The 19,842-nt window shown below is 36.5% G+C and overlaps 1 protein-coding gene across 1 annotated transcript in view; it reads right to left on the reverse strand.

Annotated features, from left to right (window-relative positions):
* The window catches only part of scarf2 (scavenger receptor class F, member 2), a 33,830-nt gene that overhangs the window by 4,918 nt on the left and 9,070 nt on the right, over positions 1–19,842 (reverse strand). The window contains exons 6-9 of the mRNA XM_084414216.1: positions 19,032–19,160; positions 15,679–15,782; positions 11,044–11,158; positions 8,846–8,970 (exon numbers count right to left, since the gene is read on the reverse strand). Of these exons, the coding sequence (XP_084270342.1) occupies positions 8,846–8,970; positions 11,044–11,158; positions 15,679–15,782; positions 19,032–19,160 (473 nt within the window). The remainder of the gene's footprint in view (positions 1–8,845; positions 8,971–11,043; positions 11,159–15,678; positions 15,783–19,031; positions 19,161–19,842) is intronic.

Consider the following 19,842-nt stretch of genomic DNA (forward strand, 5'->3'; position numbering starts at 1 on the left):
GCGAGCTACTGAGGTCCTAAGAATTTACACTGGTATTTTGGATTACGGTTAGGGTTAGTACGGCTATTTAGAGCTAGTTTGGTGCTGGTGGACCAACATAGCCATGTTGTTTAGCAGCAAATAATCAAACATGATCTTACTGGTCAACCTGGTTTATGTGGTTTTAACTGGTTCTAACTTTTGTGACCTTATTTTCTTGAAATGAAGGCACATTTCCACCCAAATTATTAATATTTAACACCTTCAGATGTTGTACTTTTCAAAAAAACTAGTGCTGGGCAACGATTAATCGCATCCAAAATAAAAGTTTGTTTACACATAATATATGTGTGTACTGTGTATAATTATTTTGAATATATAAATACACACACATGCAAATATGTCCTAAATGTATATATGCATATGTGTGTATTTATATATACAAAATAATTATACACCGTACACAAACATATATTATGTAAAAACAATTTTGGATGCGATTAATCGTTGCCCAGCACTCAAAAAAACATAAGCATTTTTCAAAAAGCTTATTTCCATTATTGTCAAAGAATAAAGTGTTTTTTGGATCGATAAACAAAACTGTATATACATCATTTAAAACAGTATTTTCTAAAATTCAGTACAAATAGTATGTCGTTTTAAATTATGTGTTCTTTTTAATGTTTATCTTTTTAACAGATGCTTGTGTTGGATTCTTTTAACAACAGCTTGTATGGAACTGAAAATGCTGTCTAACTAATTGCAAAAGTTTGCAAATATACAGTGGTAACTTTTTGCCCAGTTCTCCTGCATGTGACTGTGGTCCTAATGAAGGTCACGGTGGTTTTCAAGAGGCCGCTTCCTTCCGCCCACTTTTATGTGATGATGCATTCGTGCTGACTTCGAAAAGATGGTCAGCTCGGGATTCCTGTGGCTTGCTGCTCACATCTCCTCTCAGCCAGGAGGAACTAGAGTAGATGCTAACCACATTCTCTTGGCCTGGTTACGCCTCTCTCACACTGCTCTTTTGGCTATTTGGCCGTGCAAGACCTTCTAGGCAAGATCAGAAGATCTCTTTCAAGATCTCCTTCAAGTAAACATGTATTCAAAATCAACTTCATTTATTTTTTCAGAACTTCATATGTTTTTTTTTTAATATGCACTTTGTATGCATAAGCATGATTTTTCAATAATATAATAACTTTCTGTGTCTCTGAAACAACTTTCCTTTTCAGGTGACATCACCAAGCCCACTTATTTTTTAGCCCCTCCCCTCCAAAAATCTGGTATGTAACGGCCACTTTCCACAATCTAATCCAATCCTGGTGGATAAAAACATGTTCATCCACATTTTCTCTTATTAAATGTCCAGTTTTACTATGAAATGCATCGTCAATACAACACGCATGCGCCATGGTGCTCTTGTAAACGCGCGTGTGTGTTGGAGATTAATATTTTAAAAATAACGTGGTAATTTGTTACCAAATTGCCATCACTTCATAAAATTGAGCTTAAACCACTGGAGTCACAAGGATTACTTTAATGATGTCTTTACTACCTTTCTGGGGCTTGAAAGTGGTAGTTGTTGTAGGCTGTCAATGGAGGGTCAGAAAGCTCTCAGATTTCATTAAAAAGATCTTGATTTGTGTTTTGAAGATGAACGAAAGTCTTACAGGTTTGGAACAACATGAGGGTGAGTATTCAATGACATCATTTTTATTTTTGGGTGAACTAACCCTTTAAGGCCATAACGTCAAAGAACAAGCGGCAACAAAACCAGCGGCCGACTGTTGTCTCCTCGCGTCGGCTGCGTCTGGGCCAAAAAGCTGCGCTTGAACACACCAAAAGGACCAGAGGCGACTGTCAACTAGCACGTGCGTTCTGCACCTGCGTGCAACTGTCTATATCAACAGTCTATATTCGTCATTCAATCACAGCCTTTGCTTCTTGTTGCTGGTAGTTTTACATGTAGTTTAGTTTGTTTCAACACTCACCCTTAAAGTAAATAACACTCGAGAACTGGAAAAAAGAGTTTTAGCATATGCGCTTCACTCAGAAACACTCAAGCTTTTGCAATCGGCTAGCAAAGGGTTTATTCTAACATTCTCCCAGTGTGGAAAAAAAAAAGCTTTGAAAGTAAATTTGCAAAAATAAACATTTCAACAGCACATAGCAGTAAAAACCACAGAGATATAAAACTGCATTTTTGGAGTTTTGCCTTCAATGAAACAATTTACATTCCATACTTTATCCTTTTTCCAAGCAGCTGTAGATGCTGGGAGAAGCTTCCCGCAATGTTACAGGAATATCTTCTCTGTTCACTGCTGTTCATGTCACCAGCATTCTCATCATGCAGATTCACGAGTTCCCTGTGGGACTCACCGCACCATGAAATGGCATGACATGTATGATGGAGATGCATGCAAACAGACATAGTGCTGTTACTAAGCCATTTTCTGACATCGGACAACTGCTGTCTTGTCAGAGACAGAGACTTAGACCGTTCTGGCAGCCCACCCTCTGCTATATGGGCCTTGAACAAAAGTACATTACTGGAACATCCCAGCTGCATTAGTCCCCACAGCTGCAGAAAGTACTCTGGTGTAGGGCAACAGGTGGCCTGTCTCTCTGACGCCTCTCCAGAAACATGTTTATAGACTTGGACTGAGAGACATTTAGATCAAGAGCTTGCAAGGAACATTGTTCAATGCTCGTTCTTAACGTGTTTCGTTGTTTGTAGTTAAATATCTGAGAACATGGAAATAAATTAGGATTAAATTATATACAAGTAAAAAGTAAATGGGCAAATCTCACAAAACATGCCGAATTTGCGCGTCACCTCAAAATCAAAAGGAAAAATAACATTATTTTCATGAAATTTAAGCAACCCCCTCCCAATATGTAATGCATCCAGATATTTAACTTTTATTTTTTTTGTAATTCCCATTATTGTCAATAGCTATGTTTCCCTCCAAAGTTACTTATGCGCAAAATTGGAATACTGCATAAAACATTTGAGAATAAAGCGGCATTTCCATTCCTTGTGTTCAAGAGAACAAAATCGTCACTTTCTGGGAACTGGTTCAAAATATCTGTAACAAAAATGGAAGCCACTGTGACTCTTTTTTTCCTACATCATAAATGACTTGTGTCTCAGATCATGCAGACGAAATGCTATAAACGCTGTCATGTTATCTTGTGTTCGGATGCCTTGTGTTTGGGAACGCAATCATGTGAGACGCTTCTGGGAGGGGAATAAAAAAATTATTTTGATGACAGACTTTGGCTTAGGCATTTCAGAATGACCAAACCAACATTTGAAAGTGATCCGCTGGTTAGTCCAGTTATCCAATCACATCCACTGTTGAGGCAAAGTCAAGTTTTTCTGTTTTGTTTTTTTGTTGCGCAACGAGGGATTTATTCAGTAAATGTGTTTCCATCATAGTTTATGGACATGTCTTATCGGATAAAAAATGTATCTGCCTCAATTTAATTTTTTTATGAGCAATTTTAGAATTTATGCACATCTTGTCTTTCCATCCAGTGTTTTTTTTTTTTTTTTTTTTTTATATCAAAATGCACATAAAAATAGGTGGGGGAAACAAAGCTAATGGTGATTTATTGATCAGAAAGATACAACTCTACAGCGTACAGTGTACCATAATACTATAGTCAGGGGTGCACAACACTTTTTTTGGTCTGGTTGTCAAGGAAGCACATGGAGATGCTGCTTGGTACTCACACTTTACGTGGCACACTTATCCTACAAGCTTTGTTCACTGTAGAAATTAAATATAGGTTCATCTTTGTTAAAGCTGTATTTTTTCTTATTTTATTAATATTAATGACACAGACATCAGCAGGAATATTAGGCTGCTGTCACTTTAAGACAGAATGCATGGAATGAATATACTGTCACACATCCGGTTTCTTTCTAAACTGTTCACTTATGACATAACCGAGAGAATACTTGCCGAGACGGGTATTTTGACATAATTTTGTGTCAGTTCAAGCGCAAGTAAACGTGAAAGAGGAATCAATTCGGTGTTTGAGAGCAGTCTGAATCGCGTCTCTCTATCTCTCTTTGTGTGCGCACGTTTCGGGTGTGTGCGGCCATGCGTACGGATAACAGCGTTTGAGTCCCGATTTACGCCTCTTCTTCCGCGTTTAAAATCGTTTGAATGTGTAAGTTGGCAAGTCAAAAGACGTCCAAATGATAAACTTTCAATCTATGATGGTAAAACTTGGCAGTTAAAGGTGCAGTGTGTGATTTTTAGCGGCATCTAGTGGTGAGATTTGCGAATTGCAACCGGTCAATAATTCGCGGCCTTTCCTTGAAATTTCAAACTCGAATGAGAGGCTACGGTGGCCGACGTAGGAAGCCGCGTCTTTTTCTGCCGCTTCTCATTCAAGTTAGTGATGAAACGCGCTCTGTAGCGCTGTCTGTTCGCTGTCGGCTACGGTAGAAACATGACGTCACGATATGGCGACCTTCATAGAAGGGGTGGCCGCCGTTATGTACATATAAATGACTCATTCTAAGGTAATAAAAACATAACGGTTCATTAAGTAAGGTCTTTATACACCACTGAAAACATAGTTATGGATCTTATATTGCATTTCTGTAAATAGATCCTCAGAAATATCACACATTGCACCTTTAATCCGCGAATCACATGCGTGCCGAACCGTGGGGCCTGGTCCGTACGGATCACAGATCAACTGCGATCTGTTGCACCCCTAATAATTAATGAACACACTTATCATCATGATGGCGATCTTACCAGAGATGGTAAAGTAAACGAGGCCCTGTCCCCAGGAATGCCAGTACTCAAAAGCGCTCCCTCCACGTTTTTACCATGCATGCGCACCAGTTATGTGCACCCCTGACTCTAGTGTCAGTTAAATAAAAATAATTTGTAATGCTAACATTAGCATTAAAGTATTTGCATACTTTAACATTATTTTTTTTATTTAAATCAGTATTTCATCAAATTCAGTTTGTGTATGTGTATGTGTGTGTGTATATATATATATATATACAAGAAATTATATTTTACTCGAAGTATATATATATATATATATATATATATATATATATACTTCGAGTAAAATACAATTCCTTGTATCATTCTTTTGGTTTAGGGGTGAAACATCATCCGGATATGACTGTTCGTTTCAAGACAGATTAACTTCACTGGTGTAGAAATGTGTTTTTCCTAAATCTAAATTATGGTGATAAACAGAATGTGGGTCCAGAGGAGATGAGGGAATAAACATTCTCATTCTTTTTTTGTCTTAAATCTGTCATTACCAGCTTTAGTTGGAGTAAAAAGGGCTCTGAAACACACTGAGGTAAATTTAGTCACTTCCTGTCTAAAGACCCCCAGACCCCCATTTGCTCTCCTGTGAGGGTAGAGTTTCAAAAAAAAAAAAAAACACGTGGGGGAAGAAAAGATATGGGAAAAATAGCAGACCTCACTGCTGCAGTCGGCCAATGAGGATAGCAGAACCGCAACAGGAAAAGGAGGAAGAGGAAAAAAGAGGGAAAGAGAGAATGATATTTTCATCCAGCTCCTCCCCTGAAGTGAGAAGTTCGAGGGGGTGGGGAAGGGAACGGGGTAGACGCTACATCTGCGTTTGCTTTCAGTTGTCCCTCTCATATGCTATCGCAAAACCCATTTTTTAACTAATCAAGAGTGAGCGTGAAAAGCAACATTGTTTGGTGTTGATTTTGGTTGTCTCCAGAGTTATTTAACACTCTTTGATGTGTCAGATGAAAGACACGCATTCTCCATCAATTTTCTCATAAAGTCCGTGGATGAAAGGGCCAGTTTATGTTTGAGAGCCGAACGCTGGTCATATCTCTTCTGCTAAAGTGCCATCTTCTTATTGGATTTTTCTACTTGCTTGTTCTTTGTTGTCTATCCAGGGTTTTACAGCTTGAGGGGTTTTATTGAAACAATCTGCAGACCATACTCAACCCTAACCAACAGTGACATTATTGTTTTAGACAGGATTTTTCTTTACCCGGGTCTGATGGCAGTGACTCTTTAACTTATGTAATGTGGTAAATTAGTGTGGAAGCACATGTCTCTCGAGGACAGTATGGCTCCGGGCTTTCTCTCGGGCTCTCTGTCACTAAATAACTAAATGCTGCTCACCCGTGACCGCCTGTTACCCATACACTAGGGTATTGTTTGTTTTAATTAAAGCTGTGCCATCCATATTCTTTGTAAAAGAAGAATCCAGCTCTTGTTTCCTTGATTGGGACCTGGATTTTTGCTTGTGATTTGGAGATGACCCATGACTTTAAATCAAATGGTGTTTTGATGATTTTTAGTGGATGTACAGTAAGAAGTCAGTTCTCCTCAATTTCCCACAGTTGTCTTCATCACATTAAATATGAACATTTTCCATGCATGAACATATCTAAAAACCTTTCATTTTTTAAATGGAATATCTATGGTTTTATCATGTAAAACTTTTCTGGTCCTTGCAAGTGGTAGTCGCGTAGGCTGTCAATGGAGGGACAGAAAGCTCTCAGATTTCATTAAAAAAGATCTGAATATGAATGAAAGGCTTACGGTGAGTAATTAAAGGTAGGATAGGTAATTATTTTTTTTTTAAAACACTTTTTGTTATACTGGTTGAAACTCTTCACATCCGTACAGCAGTCAATAATAGAAGTGGTCTAAATATTAAAACGCGAATATGTTCTGTGGAAGTCACAGGACCAAAAAATGTTCGTCCAATCCTTGCATTCGATGCCCTACCTGCCTGTCAAGATATGTATTTTCATTCCTCCACGAACCCTGCTCACACAGAAATCAACGCGTTCCGTAAGGCTATGCAGAGTTGTAGACAGTCACCGAACGCCACAAACAAACTGCAGCCGCGTTTTTAAGTTCCTCCTGGACCAAAACAACAAGCTTATGCTGCGTTCACGCCATGTCTCGTGACACTGTGCAGACACTGCTGTGTGTTCATGTGTTTTTAAGAAATGCTTTCAAAGCTAGCTTGCTATTGCTAGCTGCTCCAAAATTTCCTACCATACCTTTAAAGACAGAATTAACATTTTTGGGTGAACTCACCCTTTAATGCAGTAACATGAACATGAAAATTTTTATTAACTAACAATAACAAAGGTTAATAAATGCTGTACAAATATATTGCTCATTGTTAGTTCATGTTAGTTAATGCATTAACTAATGTTAACAAATGAGAATTATCGTAGTGTTACCATTTGACCTCTTGTTTTTGTGCATGCTAAAGAAAAAGAAACCCATGTTTTTCTATATTTAAAAAGTCCAATTCACTTAATTTAGTGTTCGGCAGTGCTAACTTAATATGCCGTGCCTTTTACGATTTGGTCTCTGAATCCAAGTCCAAAATGAATATTCCAAACAAACTTCCTTAAAAAAGTATAATATGTTTGCATGGCCACTTTAATATTGTCTCTAAAACCGGCTCCTGGCAGCAGCAGCTCATACAGTTCCTCAACCACAAGAACTCCACACAGGGGTTCCATCCTGGCAAAAACAGAGGAGTCTTTGATTGGGGGAACATTCAGCTCCCAGCCGTCTGTTTTAATAAGAAATAGGGAAATGAGGGGAGAAATGCAGGGAAAAAGAAAACGAATGTCTGTTTGGGTACAGATTAATAAGGACTTGAAGCTTCACATGGAGCCAAGGGAAATAAGACGTGCACCCAGAGCATTCCATTCAGATGAAACCCTAAAGACTTTGTTTGGGTCAGCGCAGAGTGCTTTTCATTCTGACTGAGGCTTTTAGCCAGTAGAGGCACCAAACAGAATTGCAAAAATGATTACTGCTTTCAAACAGGTTCCCAACCACTGCCCCATCTGCCATTGGTCAGGCAAACTGTGAGCCCCGCCCCAAACTCACACCATTGGTTGAGGCAGATTTTGATATAACAAACACAAACAACTCAACACAGCAATGATTTAAAAGTGCCAAATACGTAAGCCAACCAACAAATGATTTACGTAAAGGGAAAGTTCACAAGTCAATGGGGTCCAATGATGTTTGGTTCTTCAAAATATTTTCTTTTATGTCACGCAGAAGAAAGTCATACAGGTTTGGAATGATGCGAGGATGATTAAATTACATCTGAATTGTTAACATCCTCATGTTGTTTAACAATCTCATGTCATGGAACATAAAAGAAGATATTTTGCAAAATGTCCTAGTGTTTTTATGTCCCTACAATACAATGTAGTCCAATGTTGTTTGGTTCTCAACATTCTTCAAAATATCTTCTTTTATGTTACGCAGAAGAAAGAGAAAGTCATACGGTTTGGAACGATGTAAGGATGTTTTAAATGACACAATTTTCATCTTTTTGGGTGAACTACCCCTTTAAGGAGCGTTCACACAGTCATGCATTGTGTCCGCAGATGGATGTTGCATGACGGCTTGCTGGTTTTATCAGCACCCTGAACTATTTTTAAGATATATCATTAAAAACGTGTTAAACTTTTAAAAATGTCACTTAAGACTTGCGTCCTTCAGTTACGCTCCATCTAGCTGAACTAGAATGCATCTTGTAGTTCTTTCTGCAATGAGTTTGAAAAGATTTACTTAGAAAAAACAACACTGCACCTTTAAATGAATGTTTAGGTTGCCAATATTAAAAATGACAGCTAAAGGGGATTTGTATTCAAACATGCCCTATCACGAAAAAGGATGTCACTAATATACTTGCTAAACATGCTGTTTTTGTTAAACCATTGAAGACTTAACATCAGGCACATCATATTAAGTGCATATCTGTTGTGTGGTTCAGTTTACTCATGGCACACTGAACCATATGTAATTTTAGATGGTGGAAAATGAGGACATACCAACAACTTTGGGTAGTTTCTGTCTCCTCAGAGGGATTCTGGGGAGTTTGGTGCTGATTCGGCTGAATCCACCACAGAGGATTATTTTGGCCTTCTTGCTGTTGGTGGAGTTTTCCTGGTCAGGGCTGAAAGAGGAAGGGTGACGTTAGACCAACATTACACTGCCCAGAAATGGATTCTACATTGGTTGGTGTGTGTTATTGTAGAGTGTTAGCCTTCTAGCATTAACTGCATACGGTATACACCATCAAACCATAGAGATTATAGATTTACTGTTCAAATGAAGGAGAAATGTAGGGATTCATCTGCCTCACTGGCAAACTGAGGAAATCTAGGCTCAGTTGGTCTTACGTTCTGTAGTTTTCCAGCCATTTAGAAAAGGTGGAAAGTTTAAGAAAACAGCCGACTGTGATTTCTAGAACACGAGAGTCTTGAGTTTACCCGACTGACTGCAGAGAACAGAGGAGGCTTTCACTTCAGCGAACTGTGAACAATTCTGATGACAGGCTTTGTTAAAAGAAGTCCTTTGCCAGGGCTGAGTTTGAGATGGACGCAATGGCCACGTTCACACCGCCGCTGTCAGTCCAGTTTTATTCAGCAAAGATGCATTGATTGAATGTGACAGTAAAGAAGTTATGTTTACAATAGATTTCTATTTCAAATAAATGCAGCTCTTTTGAACTTTCTATTCATAAAAAAAAAAGGTTCCTTGAGCAGCAACTTGGCATATTATAGAGTGGCGCGCAGGGAATACGTCAGGACCCGGAAGATTAATTCGCCGCTGATTCCTTCGAGATTTTCCTATGGGGTTTTTCAATTTATGTGTGAAAAAAAGCCTGTGGTAAACATAACTTGAATATTCTTTGACGTTTTACAAACACCCATAGTGAAAACGCAAATTTTGAAGGAATTATGTCCATTTTTGAAATCAGACATTTTTAATAAGTAACTAGATAAGACAGCTTGGGGTGTGAGTGTGTGCGGTGTACGTTTTAGAACAAAACGTCAACGTATCGTCAAGTTATGTTTACAGGATCATAAATAAAAAAAAATATAAAACCTCATAGGAAAATCTCGAAGGAACCAGCTGCGAATTCTTCTAGAACTTCCGGGTTCTAACGTCAAATAATTAGTGTATAATGAATGTGATACCCTGACATTGAGAATTTTTTATTTATTATTATTTAATTGGGGTAGGGGTATATCTGACACACTCAATACCTTTTTGTTTACTTAGAATAATAATAATAAAAAAAAGTACTTAAATTTACTAACCAAACTTTGGGTGTTTACATTTGTAGTTTGGTTCACTTGGCTCGTTTGGTCCAGACCCAAATTTTTTTATTACGTATATATTTTGCGATGAAACTTATTGCACATCCAAACCAATGCTGTGTGCTGGGATAAATGCGCTTGTTGTATGTGCGTAGCTACATATGATGGTATTTTGACCAGCTGAGAACTCGTGAAGAGCTTATAAATGTGTAAAGGAGTCAAAACAGCGGCAGGAATCCCTCCGTCACACACAAATGAAGATCTGCTGTGAGGAGACGCGGTTCTGTGATGGACAGCATCGCGACTATGATGAGAAAAAACAGGTATGCTGTCCAGTCAAAACAGTATTCTGTCCTTTTTAGGGTTGCATCTTGTGACATCATGTCCTGTTTTTGGTTCGTTTACATGTCTTTGGTCCGTGTTGCGTTCATATTTCATTCGAACCGCACCAGAGTTCCTTTGGAAGCGGACCAAGACCCAGTCCGCTTGTTTGGTGCACTAGGGTTCGGATGACAGCGTTCAGACTTATTCCAATGAACCACAATAACAGAGCAATCGCACCAGGGTACGTTTTAATCGAACCAAACATGCCAAGTGTCTTAAGACATGATAAACCACTGAAACAGTGAAATAATTAGAATTCATTAACACGTTTAACTATCAAATATGAGGTTTACAAAACATTTGTGAGTCAAGAGGAAAGTATTTGGGGAAAGTCCATTTTATGCACAAATTTACTCAAAAGTTTCATGAATGAGGTCCAATGGTTAAACCCTTTATAAAATCTACAAAAGAACTTACTAGTGATTGTCTCAACACAATAAACTGTAACTGGAGAAAGTGTTCTAACTTTTAACTTTTAATTCAGAACACTGGGACTGACTAAGAACTGGATTGAGAAACTAGTGTTGATTTGCACTCACTTGCGGTTGTCTTTGTTGCTACAGAGGAAGCAGCAGCACAGCAGAGACAGAAGAACCACCAGCAGGAATGTTACCAGCGTTCCAGCAGCTATTACTCCCATCCGCTGATTAGGATCTGAGAGAGACAGACGGAGAGTGTAAAACTTGCAGTTTAGAACAATGGCACTAACATGTGTGTGTATTCATTCAATTGTTTAATTTAACACATTTTTCAGGACAGATTGAGGGTGTTCAGTGAAAACATGGCTGCAGTAGGAGACCAAAGTACAATTGAGGTGAGCAGAACAACAGGTAAGAGAGACATTCTTCTAAATGCTCAACGTTTAAGAAGTAATTCAAAATATAGAATTCCTAAAAGCAGTATTTCATCTTTGAATCCGAAACAGGGGATAATGCAGTCAGTTGGACCTCTATCACAAAATAAACTCTTGGGCAGGTTGAGGACTAAGACCACTTAGTAAATAAATCAATAAATTGACATGAAATATTGGACATATTGAGGGGCAATTATACAATTTAGTGGTCACAAATTATAGTGATATTGAAGATTACACACTATAAAAGTTAATGAACTTTATAAACACACTGCAGAATGCCAAATTTGACCAGACTGTAATACAGTAAATGCAAATGTAATAATTGTAGAATCATGTTACATTATTGCACATGGAATTTCACATTAAACCGTTCATAAAATGTTGCCTGCCAAAGAATTTTTTTTTTTTTTTGCCTGAACAAACCACATAAATGAATGTTTTATTTTATTTTACTTTTTTAGTTTATTTACTGCAGTGCTATTGAAGTTTACTCAGCATAACGTTTAATGACCTTCATGAGTAACCGGCAGAATCCTGTAATTGACCAATCAGAATAAAGTCTTCCTGAGAGCTGTGTAATATTTCACATGTTTTAAAATTCATACTAAGAATAATTTGATGTTGCATCATTGCAAATGGCATTTCCAATAAAACAGCTTTTACATTTTCTTGAGTTTTTCCATGCTAAAGAAGAACATAGTACCTAAATTAAACTAAATGTATTTGAAATTCCCACACCAGTTCAGGAGTTTAAGAGCTAGCAGTTGTGTCCTGTGAGATGCAGGAAGTCTGCCATTGGCTTCTTTGAATCTGTTGCCAACAGGCATTATCACTGGCGCATAATGTGTGGCCATTTGGCTCTTCCGTTCATAAACAAAGACAGTGATGGGATGCTTAACTTGGCACTGCTGACAATGAAGAATTTCTGCTGTTGGATGCGCCATATTTTTCATCTGGATCATCCAAGGCCAATTATTAGTTCAATATGCATATGTTATGTCATTATTAATATTTACACAACATAAGCAACAACTTAAACCCAGACAAACACAACCAGCAGGCCATGAAGAAATGTTTATAATAAATTGTGTATGAATGAGGCCATTATATGCCCTTTTCCAAAGTCTTGATTTTGTTTTTGGGGTCAACTAGAATGGGTTTTTCTGGGTGAAAAAAACACACATTATTTTTCTCATATTTGACATTGTTGCAGCTCCTCTCTTCCCAGTCTGTCAGTAACACTGTTTAGTTCCTGTCTCTATGAAGCCCCTCCTTCTGAAAAAAAAAGCACAATATGCTCTGATTGGTCGACTGGAACAGTTTGTTGCGATTGGTAAATCGCTTCTTTGAGTGCAAAGTTTATAGGGGCTTTCACACAGGAGGAACCTTTTCATAGTTCCTAGAACTATTGGCGGAAGTACCCTTTTTTCCTTCAGGAACTAGGAACAATTTTAGTTCTAGGAACTCCTTTTGGAGGAACTAATTTAGCTTCTACTTCAGAGTAGGGTCTAAACCAGCACTATAGGAACTACCAGTGACGTAAGTGTACACTGACTGGCCGAACGCACGTGTACACACAGATTATAGCCTATATATTTACTCCAGTAAGTAACTCTATGGACATGGAAAACAGGGATAGATGGACCTCTCAACCTTTACGCTAAGGAGAAAATCCAACGCAACTTTGAGGGGACCAAGAGAAACATGATTATGTATTTCTGCTCAGCAACACTGGACATCAACCACACGGCAAACGCTAATACCTTTTCAAATACTGTCTACTTTCTTTGTGTAACAGTTCTATATAATAACGTATTAGACAGGACTGTTAGACAGATCGTAAACTAATAAACACAGAGAATGTGAGCATCACTGTGTGCTCAGGGTCTGGCTGGCGTTGTCAGCACAGTCAAAATAAAGGTCACAACAACAAGCGTGGCTTACGTCACTTCAGAGTTCCTACTGGCGGTGCGAACGCAAACAGGAAAATGTAAGGAACCATTCCTTCTCGGGGAACCACCCTGGTGGCTAGTTCCTAGAACTACCCGGTGCGAAAGCCCCTTATTCAAACGCACTTGAAATCTCTGCAGCAATTTTGTCAAACAGAGGTTACAAAAAGTCGTCGCAATTAATTTCAGCTGAACCCAAATGCTCCTTTCATAATATTTCTTGTGCAAACATTTGCTACTGAAAACAGTTAAAGCATAACAACTGATGACTATTTGACTCTTTGATTTGTGCTCTATGCTCACAGAGGTGTCGAGCTCAGTCCGGGTGTAGTGTGTAGTGTGTGGTGTGGGGACATCAACACATGTCCTGAAAGCACAGCTGCGTTCGAGGAAGGCCTCACAAAGGTCGGGCACAATGACATCATTTCTGCCTTCACTCAAGTCCCTGTGAAAACTCTCCTGACCCACACCTTTCCTCATCACTCTGTCTCTCTTCCTGTAGTATTTCTCTCAGCTGTGTGAAACAACCCCGGCTCTCAGTAAGTCTGCGAGCAGGCAGGAAAAGAGCCAAAAAACACAGCCGTAAAAATAAGACACCGCTCTGGAAACACCATCAAGGCCGCCATGTTAAACTGCTGCTGTCTACGGCAGTGACCTACATAGTGAAGACTACGCAGGCATGTTACAAATAGCAACTGTGTGTTTCTTTTGCTTGCACAACAAGTTTCTCATTGATTTTTAAAGAGAAATGAATGATCTTTTACTCTTTTCGTCTATTTAATTCAGTGATATTGAAGGTTATGCTGCATAAAAATTAATGAAAGAGATAATTTTGTATTGTCGAGAAAAACGAATTTTATGTTCAGGGAATGTTATGAAAATGTTATTTTTCTTGATTATTCAAATGTTTTGGAAAACGGCACATTTTTGTCTTGTTTACCATTAACAATGTAAACTATTTCCCCGCCATTGACGGAATGGTATACGGTAGACGGATCTATTAGGGATCTTCTGAAGAGTACAGAATCTCCGGATCAAAACACAGGTGAAGAATATGCAGAAACAAGCGATATCATATGTAAGCAGATGCATATGTAAAATAACGCATTCATTAACATTAAACAGCATATAAATAAAAAAACTGCCTAATGTTATTGAATTAAATGTCGACCCAGGACGAGCTATAGGACTGTGAAGCTTTAGGGGTGTTGATGGACTTGATCTTCTCAATCTATGTTTTAATCATTGTTCTGAATCCAATCTGGATGTAGTCTTTGACAAAAAAATATTTTTCTCAGATTTTTGCTCAAAATTTAGCTTTTTTTACGAAACGTACCCACATTTGATAGAAAAATAATGCATTAAGTTTCAATAAAATGTTGTGGCTGAAAAAAAAAGAAAAAAAGAAAATGCTGGCGTGGAAAGAGTTAAGATAAGATAAATTTAAAGACAACGGTAAATGTATAAGATTAGAAGACTTATTTTTTGAAAATATACTGTATCTTGAAAATAAATATTTTTTTCTTATCGCATTGGCATTTGTTTTTATTGTTTTAAATATAAACTTGACAAAAAAAATTTGCTTTTGACAAAAAGATGTTGAAAAATAATTCATGTTTTAATGTTTTTTTATGTCTCGTCCTCACCAAGGCTGCATTTATTTGATCAAAAATACAGTAAAAACAGTAATATTGTGAAATATTATTACAATTTAGAATAACTGTTTTCTGTTTGAATATATTAAAAATGTAATTTATTCATATGTTAATTATCAGCATCATTACCCCAGTCTTCAGTGTCACATGATCCTTCAGAAATCACTCTAATATACTGAATTGCTGCTCAAGAAACATTTTCTTGTTGAAAACAGTTGTGTTGCTTCCTAACATTCCTAATATTTTGTGGAAACTGTAATGCATGTTTCAGGATTCTTTGATGAATAGAAAGTTAAAATGAGCATTTATTTGAAATAGAAATATTTTGTACAAACAAACAAAAGTTTACTGACCCCAAACATTGAACAATAGTGTAAATCCCTTTAAATATAGCAATGATGAAAACAGCTCAGCTAGGGAATATCAAACATCTGCCAGGATGGTTGTAATACACTGCATAATGCGAGTAATGATCATGACATGATTTAAAAACAAATCCGCTTCGAGTCAAAAGGTTGAATCTTCTGACCTCAGCGTCAACTAGGCAGCTATTCCTCTCTCCATTTACGTAATGGAAAATATGACTGATGTTGGATCCCACAACTATATCTCAACATCTCAGGGGTTCTTTTGTGTCTCCATAGCAAATTACATAACATAGCTTGAGAAATGACAATTTAATTATTCCAAAGAGAGACAGGAAGGGTTTCTTACATAGGTTGCAGACCCCTGACACTGGGTTGCAGTTCTTGTCGTGACACGGACAGGTCTGGGCACAGTTCACTCCGAACTGACCGAACTCACAGGTCAGGTTGCAGCTAAAATGAAAAGAAATGCAAAGAGCACTGAGAAAGAGAGTCAATACAATCATTGTGTACAAAGCAACAGGAGTTTCCAGTCAAAATGGAACACGGCAGTTTGGGGAATTGTGGGCAATTATGTAGATGTTGGCAATGCAAATCCAAAAACAGAAAAGAGGAATGAACAATTATAATTAAATGAAACAAGCACGTAAGTTCTTATTGACGTCACTGAACTGAAACCGACAAAATATTTGAAATGTCTCACAGAGAAAAAGGAAGTATTGCATAAAAATACATTTTATTTTTATGCGTTTAAAGTGAAGTTTTATCAATTGAAGATAAAGGTATGATATGATTAAAGTGCAGTTTATGGTCAATATTTAGATAAATATTCAACTAAGTGAAATAAACTAATTTGGCATTTCCTAAAGAAACAGTTTAATATGCAAATATTACAAGGATGTAATTTAAGATTTTGAATGTTGAATAATCTAACAATTTATTTATTTAATGTTTCACTATACCGTTCACTAGTTTGGGGTCATTTTTATTTAAATGTACTTAACCCATTTAAGCCCACCGGCAACTATAGTTGCCGCAGTACATAGTTGTCATTTTCCTTTTGTAAATATTTTTCTAGATGTTGTCCATGTTTTATTTCTCAATGGAATGCAAGCAAACAACCAAATAAAGGATTTCAAGAAAAAAAAAAAGGTATTCACTTCCTCCCTGTCACATGAGGCTGTCAACTTCCTACCCCTATTTCCAGGAAGCAGGGCGAAGGCAAACCCTCCCAAAGAAAGGTCATTTTCATGTTACTAATAAGTATTTTTTGTTGACATATATATATCTACATAATCATGAGGGTCTCTAGAATCAGCCGAACAAAACAAATCTTACAAGAGATCTATAGTTTTTTGTATACTTAGTCAAAAGTCCAAGCGGCAACTATAGTTGCCGGTGGGCAAATGCCTTGTAAGTACATATATCATGGGAAAATGGGGTATACTGTGTTAATAGGTTAATAAATCAAGTTTATTGGTCTTGTTTAGTGCATAAACATAACTTAACCCTTTAAATGACATCTCTATATAGATATATATTTTTTCTTCATTCTATTTATTTGTATTTATTTATTTTCATTTAACTTTTTGATAGACAATGCCCAGTTATGGCTGCACTTTGTTCTGCACTATGTTCCACAACTTTAACCCTTGTGTGCTGTTCGTTTGTGGTTTACAGTCTGGCTGTTTGGGGTCTGAGAGACCCCAGGCAACAAAATGTTATTTTGTAACAACATATATATTTTAAACAAATGTAATTTTACTCAGTTTATTAATGTTTTTACTCTACATTTTGGACATTTTTACTCCACAAAATTCTCCAAAAATAAAAAATAAAAAATTTGCCTTATAAAATTCCCACATTTCTAACTTTCATTCATGGGGATAACATGGATAATTTGACATGGTTTAGTGTAAGATTTTTGGCCAAATCTTGGAAAATGCAGTTTTAAAAGTAAAAGGAAAAAAAAGAAAAATCACTTTAACCAGTAGATGGCTGCAGAGCTCTAAAAGTTTCAAACTAAAAGACATCTTTTCACAAGTTTTTCCAGTTAGATTCATATCTACATATAATGAAATCACAATTATAACAATAAAAGTTACTTTTTGTCAAAGTTTGGCAGTTTTTGTACTGAAAAAAAAAATCAGTTTTTCAATAATGTTCCATTATGATTAGAATCAAACCTGATCAGGATGTTACAAAGAGAAAAGTTGGAGTTTTTAGAGTTTATCATTTATTTCAAACATCTGTTTTTCATATAATTCTACAAATTTAAAGTGTGCCACTTCATTTCTGTCTGTGTGTTCTTTGTTGTTTCTGATTTTGAGAATGAATTTTGTCCATTGATCAAATTCATTTGATTCTAATCATAATATATAACATTACTGAAAAACAGATTTTTTTCAGTACAAAAAGTAACTTTTATTATTATAATTGTGATTTCATTATATGTAGATATGAGTACAACTGGAAAAACTTGTGAAAAGATGTCTTTCAGTTAGTCAAAAAGCAAATAGCAAATAGTGGTGCTCTGCAGCCATCTACTGGTTAAAGTGATAAATTGTTACTTTTAGAACTGCATTTTCCAAAAGATTGGCAAAAATCTTTTAAAAACACTTAACCATGTCAAATTATCCATGTTATCCCCATGAATGAAAGTCAGAAATGTGGGTCAAAAAGACCCTGAACAGCGCACAATGGTTAAGGCAAATGGATTTGTTGTTTGTTGTGTTTTCATATTCAAGAGATTATAAGCTAGATGCAGTTTTTTTGGGGGTCTGCATCAAATGTTTTTCGACTTTTATACATAATTAATTTGTTTATGAATAAAGATTGATCTGTTGAAAGCAGTTATTTTGAGATAAATGCCAAATGTTCTCCTCCTATTCATATTTTACATTGAAGGGGTGCATACAACATATTTGCCCACCGGCAACTATAGTTGCCGCACATTCAAATATGATTTTCAAGAAATAAAAAAAAAACTGAGGAAAATAAATGCAGAACATGTTCACATAGGACACTATTAACAGGATTATATGCATGACACCATTCAGAAAAATTTGGGCACAAATGGGTTAATACTTTTAATCAGAACTTTCTATTCATCAGTTTCACAACATATTAAGCAACAGGACTGTTCTCAACACTGATAATAATAATACGTTTTTTGAGCAGCAAATCAGCATATTAGAATGATTTCTAAAGGAGCATGTGACACTGAAGACTGAAGAGTAATGATGCTGAAAATTCAGCTTTGATCACAGGAACAATTTATTAATAAAAAAAGAAAAACAAGCTAATAAAATAAATAAATAGACACCATAAGCCTGACATTTTCTGAGTGGAGTCTGGACATTTAAGTGATTCAGGCTCAGCAATATTATTCTCTTTCAATCACTGTAATTATACACTACAGAGTTTCAAAAATGCCTTCTTTTTTGTTACAAGGGCAAAGGAATGCTTTTCCTCACAAAATATTTATTTATGTGTTGAATAAGAATGTGTGTTTGACAAAGAACTAATTCTCATTTAACCATTTGGGGAGTCCTGTTTAGCACACTGCAATTTGTTTAAAGTTACTCCTCTTTAAACCATTTAGAATGACTCTTTGTTGATTTTGTGATTCATCCGTTAGTGAAAACAGGCCTTGATAACAAGATGACCTAAATATGTGCGTGACTCAGAGATGTGACTTACTATGTCCCATTGAAGCCAGGGTCACAGAGACACTCTCCTGTGGCAAAATGGCAGTCTCCGTTAAAACAGTGGCTGCAGTCTTTTTCACAGTTGTCTCCATAGGTGCCGTTAGGACAGCGCACCTCACAGCTACACAAAGACAAAAATACAAACAGACTGAGGATCAATGGTCAATTCAAAGTTTTCATCCAAAGAATCTTTGAGGAGCAACATAGGAAGTATATTTGAGAGGTCTATTCGTTAAATAATGAAATATCCAGAAAAAGTTTCCACAAAAATATTAAGCAGCGCAGATGTTCTCAACATTGATAATAATAAAAAAAGTTTGTTAAGCAACAATTCAGCATATTAGAATGATTTCTGAAGGATCACGTGAAACTGAAGACTGGAGTAATGATGCTGAAAAATCAGCTTCGCATCACAGGAATTAATTACATTTTAAAATATATTACAATAGAAAACATACAATTTTAAATTGTAATAATATTTCACAACATTACTGTTTTATTGTATTTTTGATCAAATAAATGCAGCCTTGGTGAGAATAAGAGACTTCTTTAAACATTTCCTTTAAACCATTACAAATCTTACCAATGATGTATAAATGTTTTTAGATTTTATGTGCTTCTATTTATGTTTGTTATTATTATAATTTCAATCATACAGTGTGTGTGTGTAAATAACACTTTCTTAGTATAGTGAATTCCCCCTCAGTTGTCTAATACCAAGTGATAAAAACAAAATATTTTAGTTTCATTTACAGTAATTCTTTTATAACTGTCAGCTACAGTAGGGCCAAATTCACTATCAG

The sequence above is a fragment of the Rutilus rutilus genome (genome assembly GCF_951802725.1).
Source record: "Rutilus rutilus genome assembly, chromosome: 7".
Taxonomy (NCBI): Eukaryota; Metazoa; Chordata; class Actinopteri; order Cypriniformes; family Leuciscidae; genus Rutilus; species Rutilus rutilus.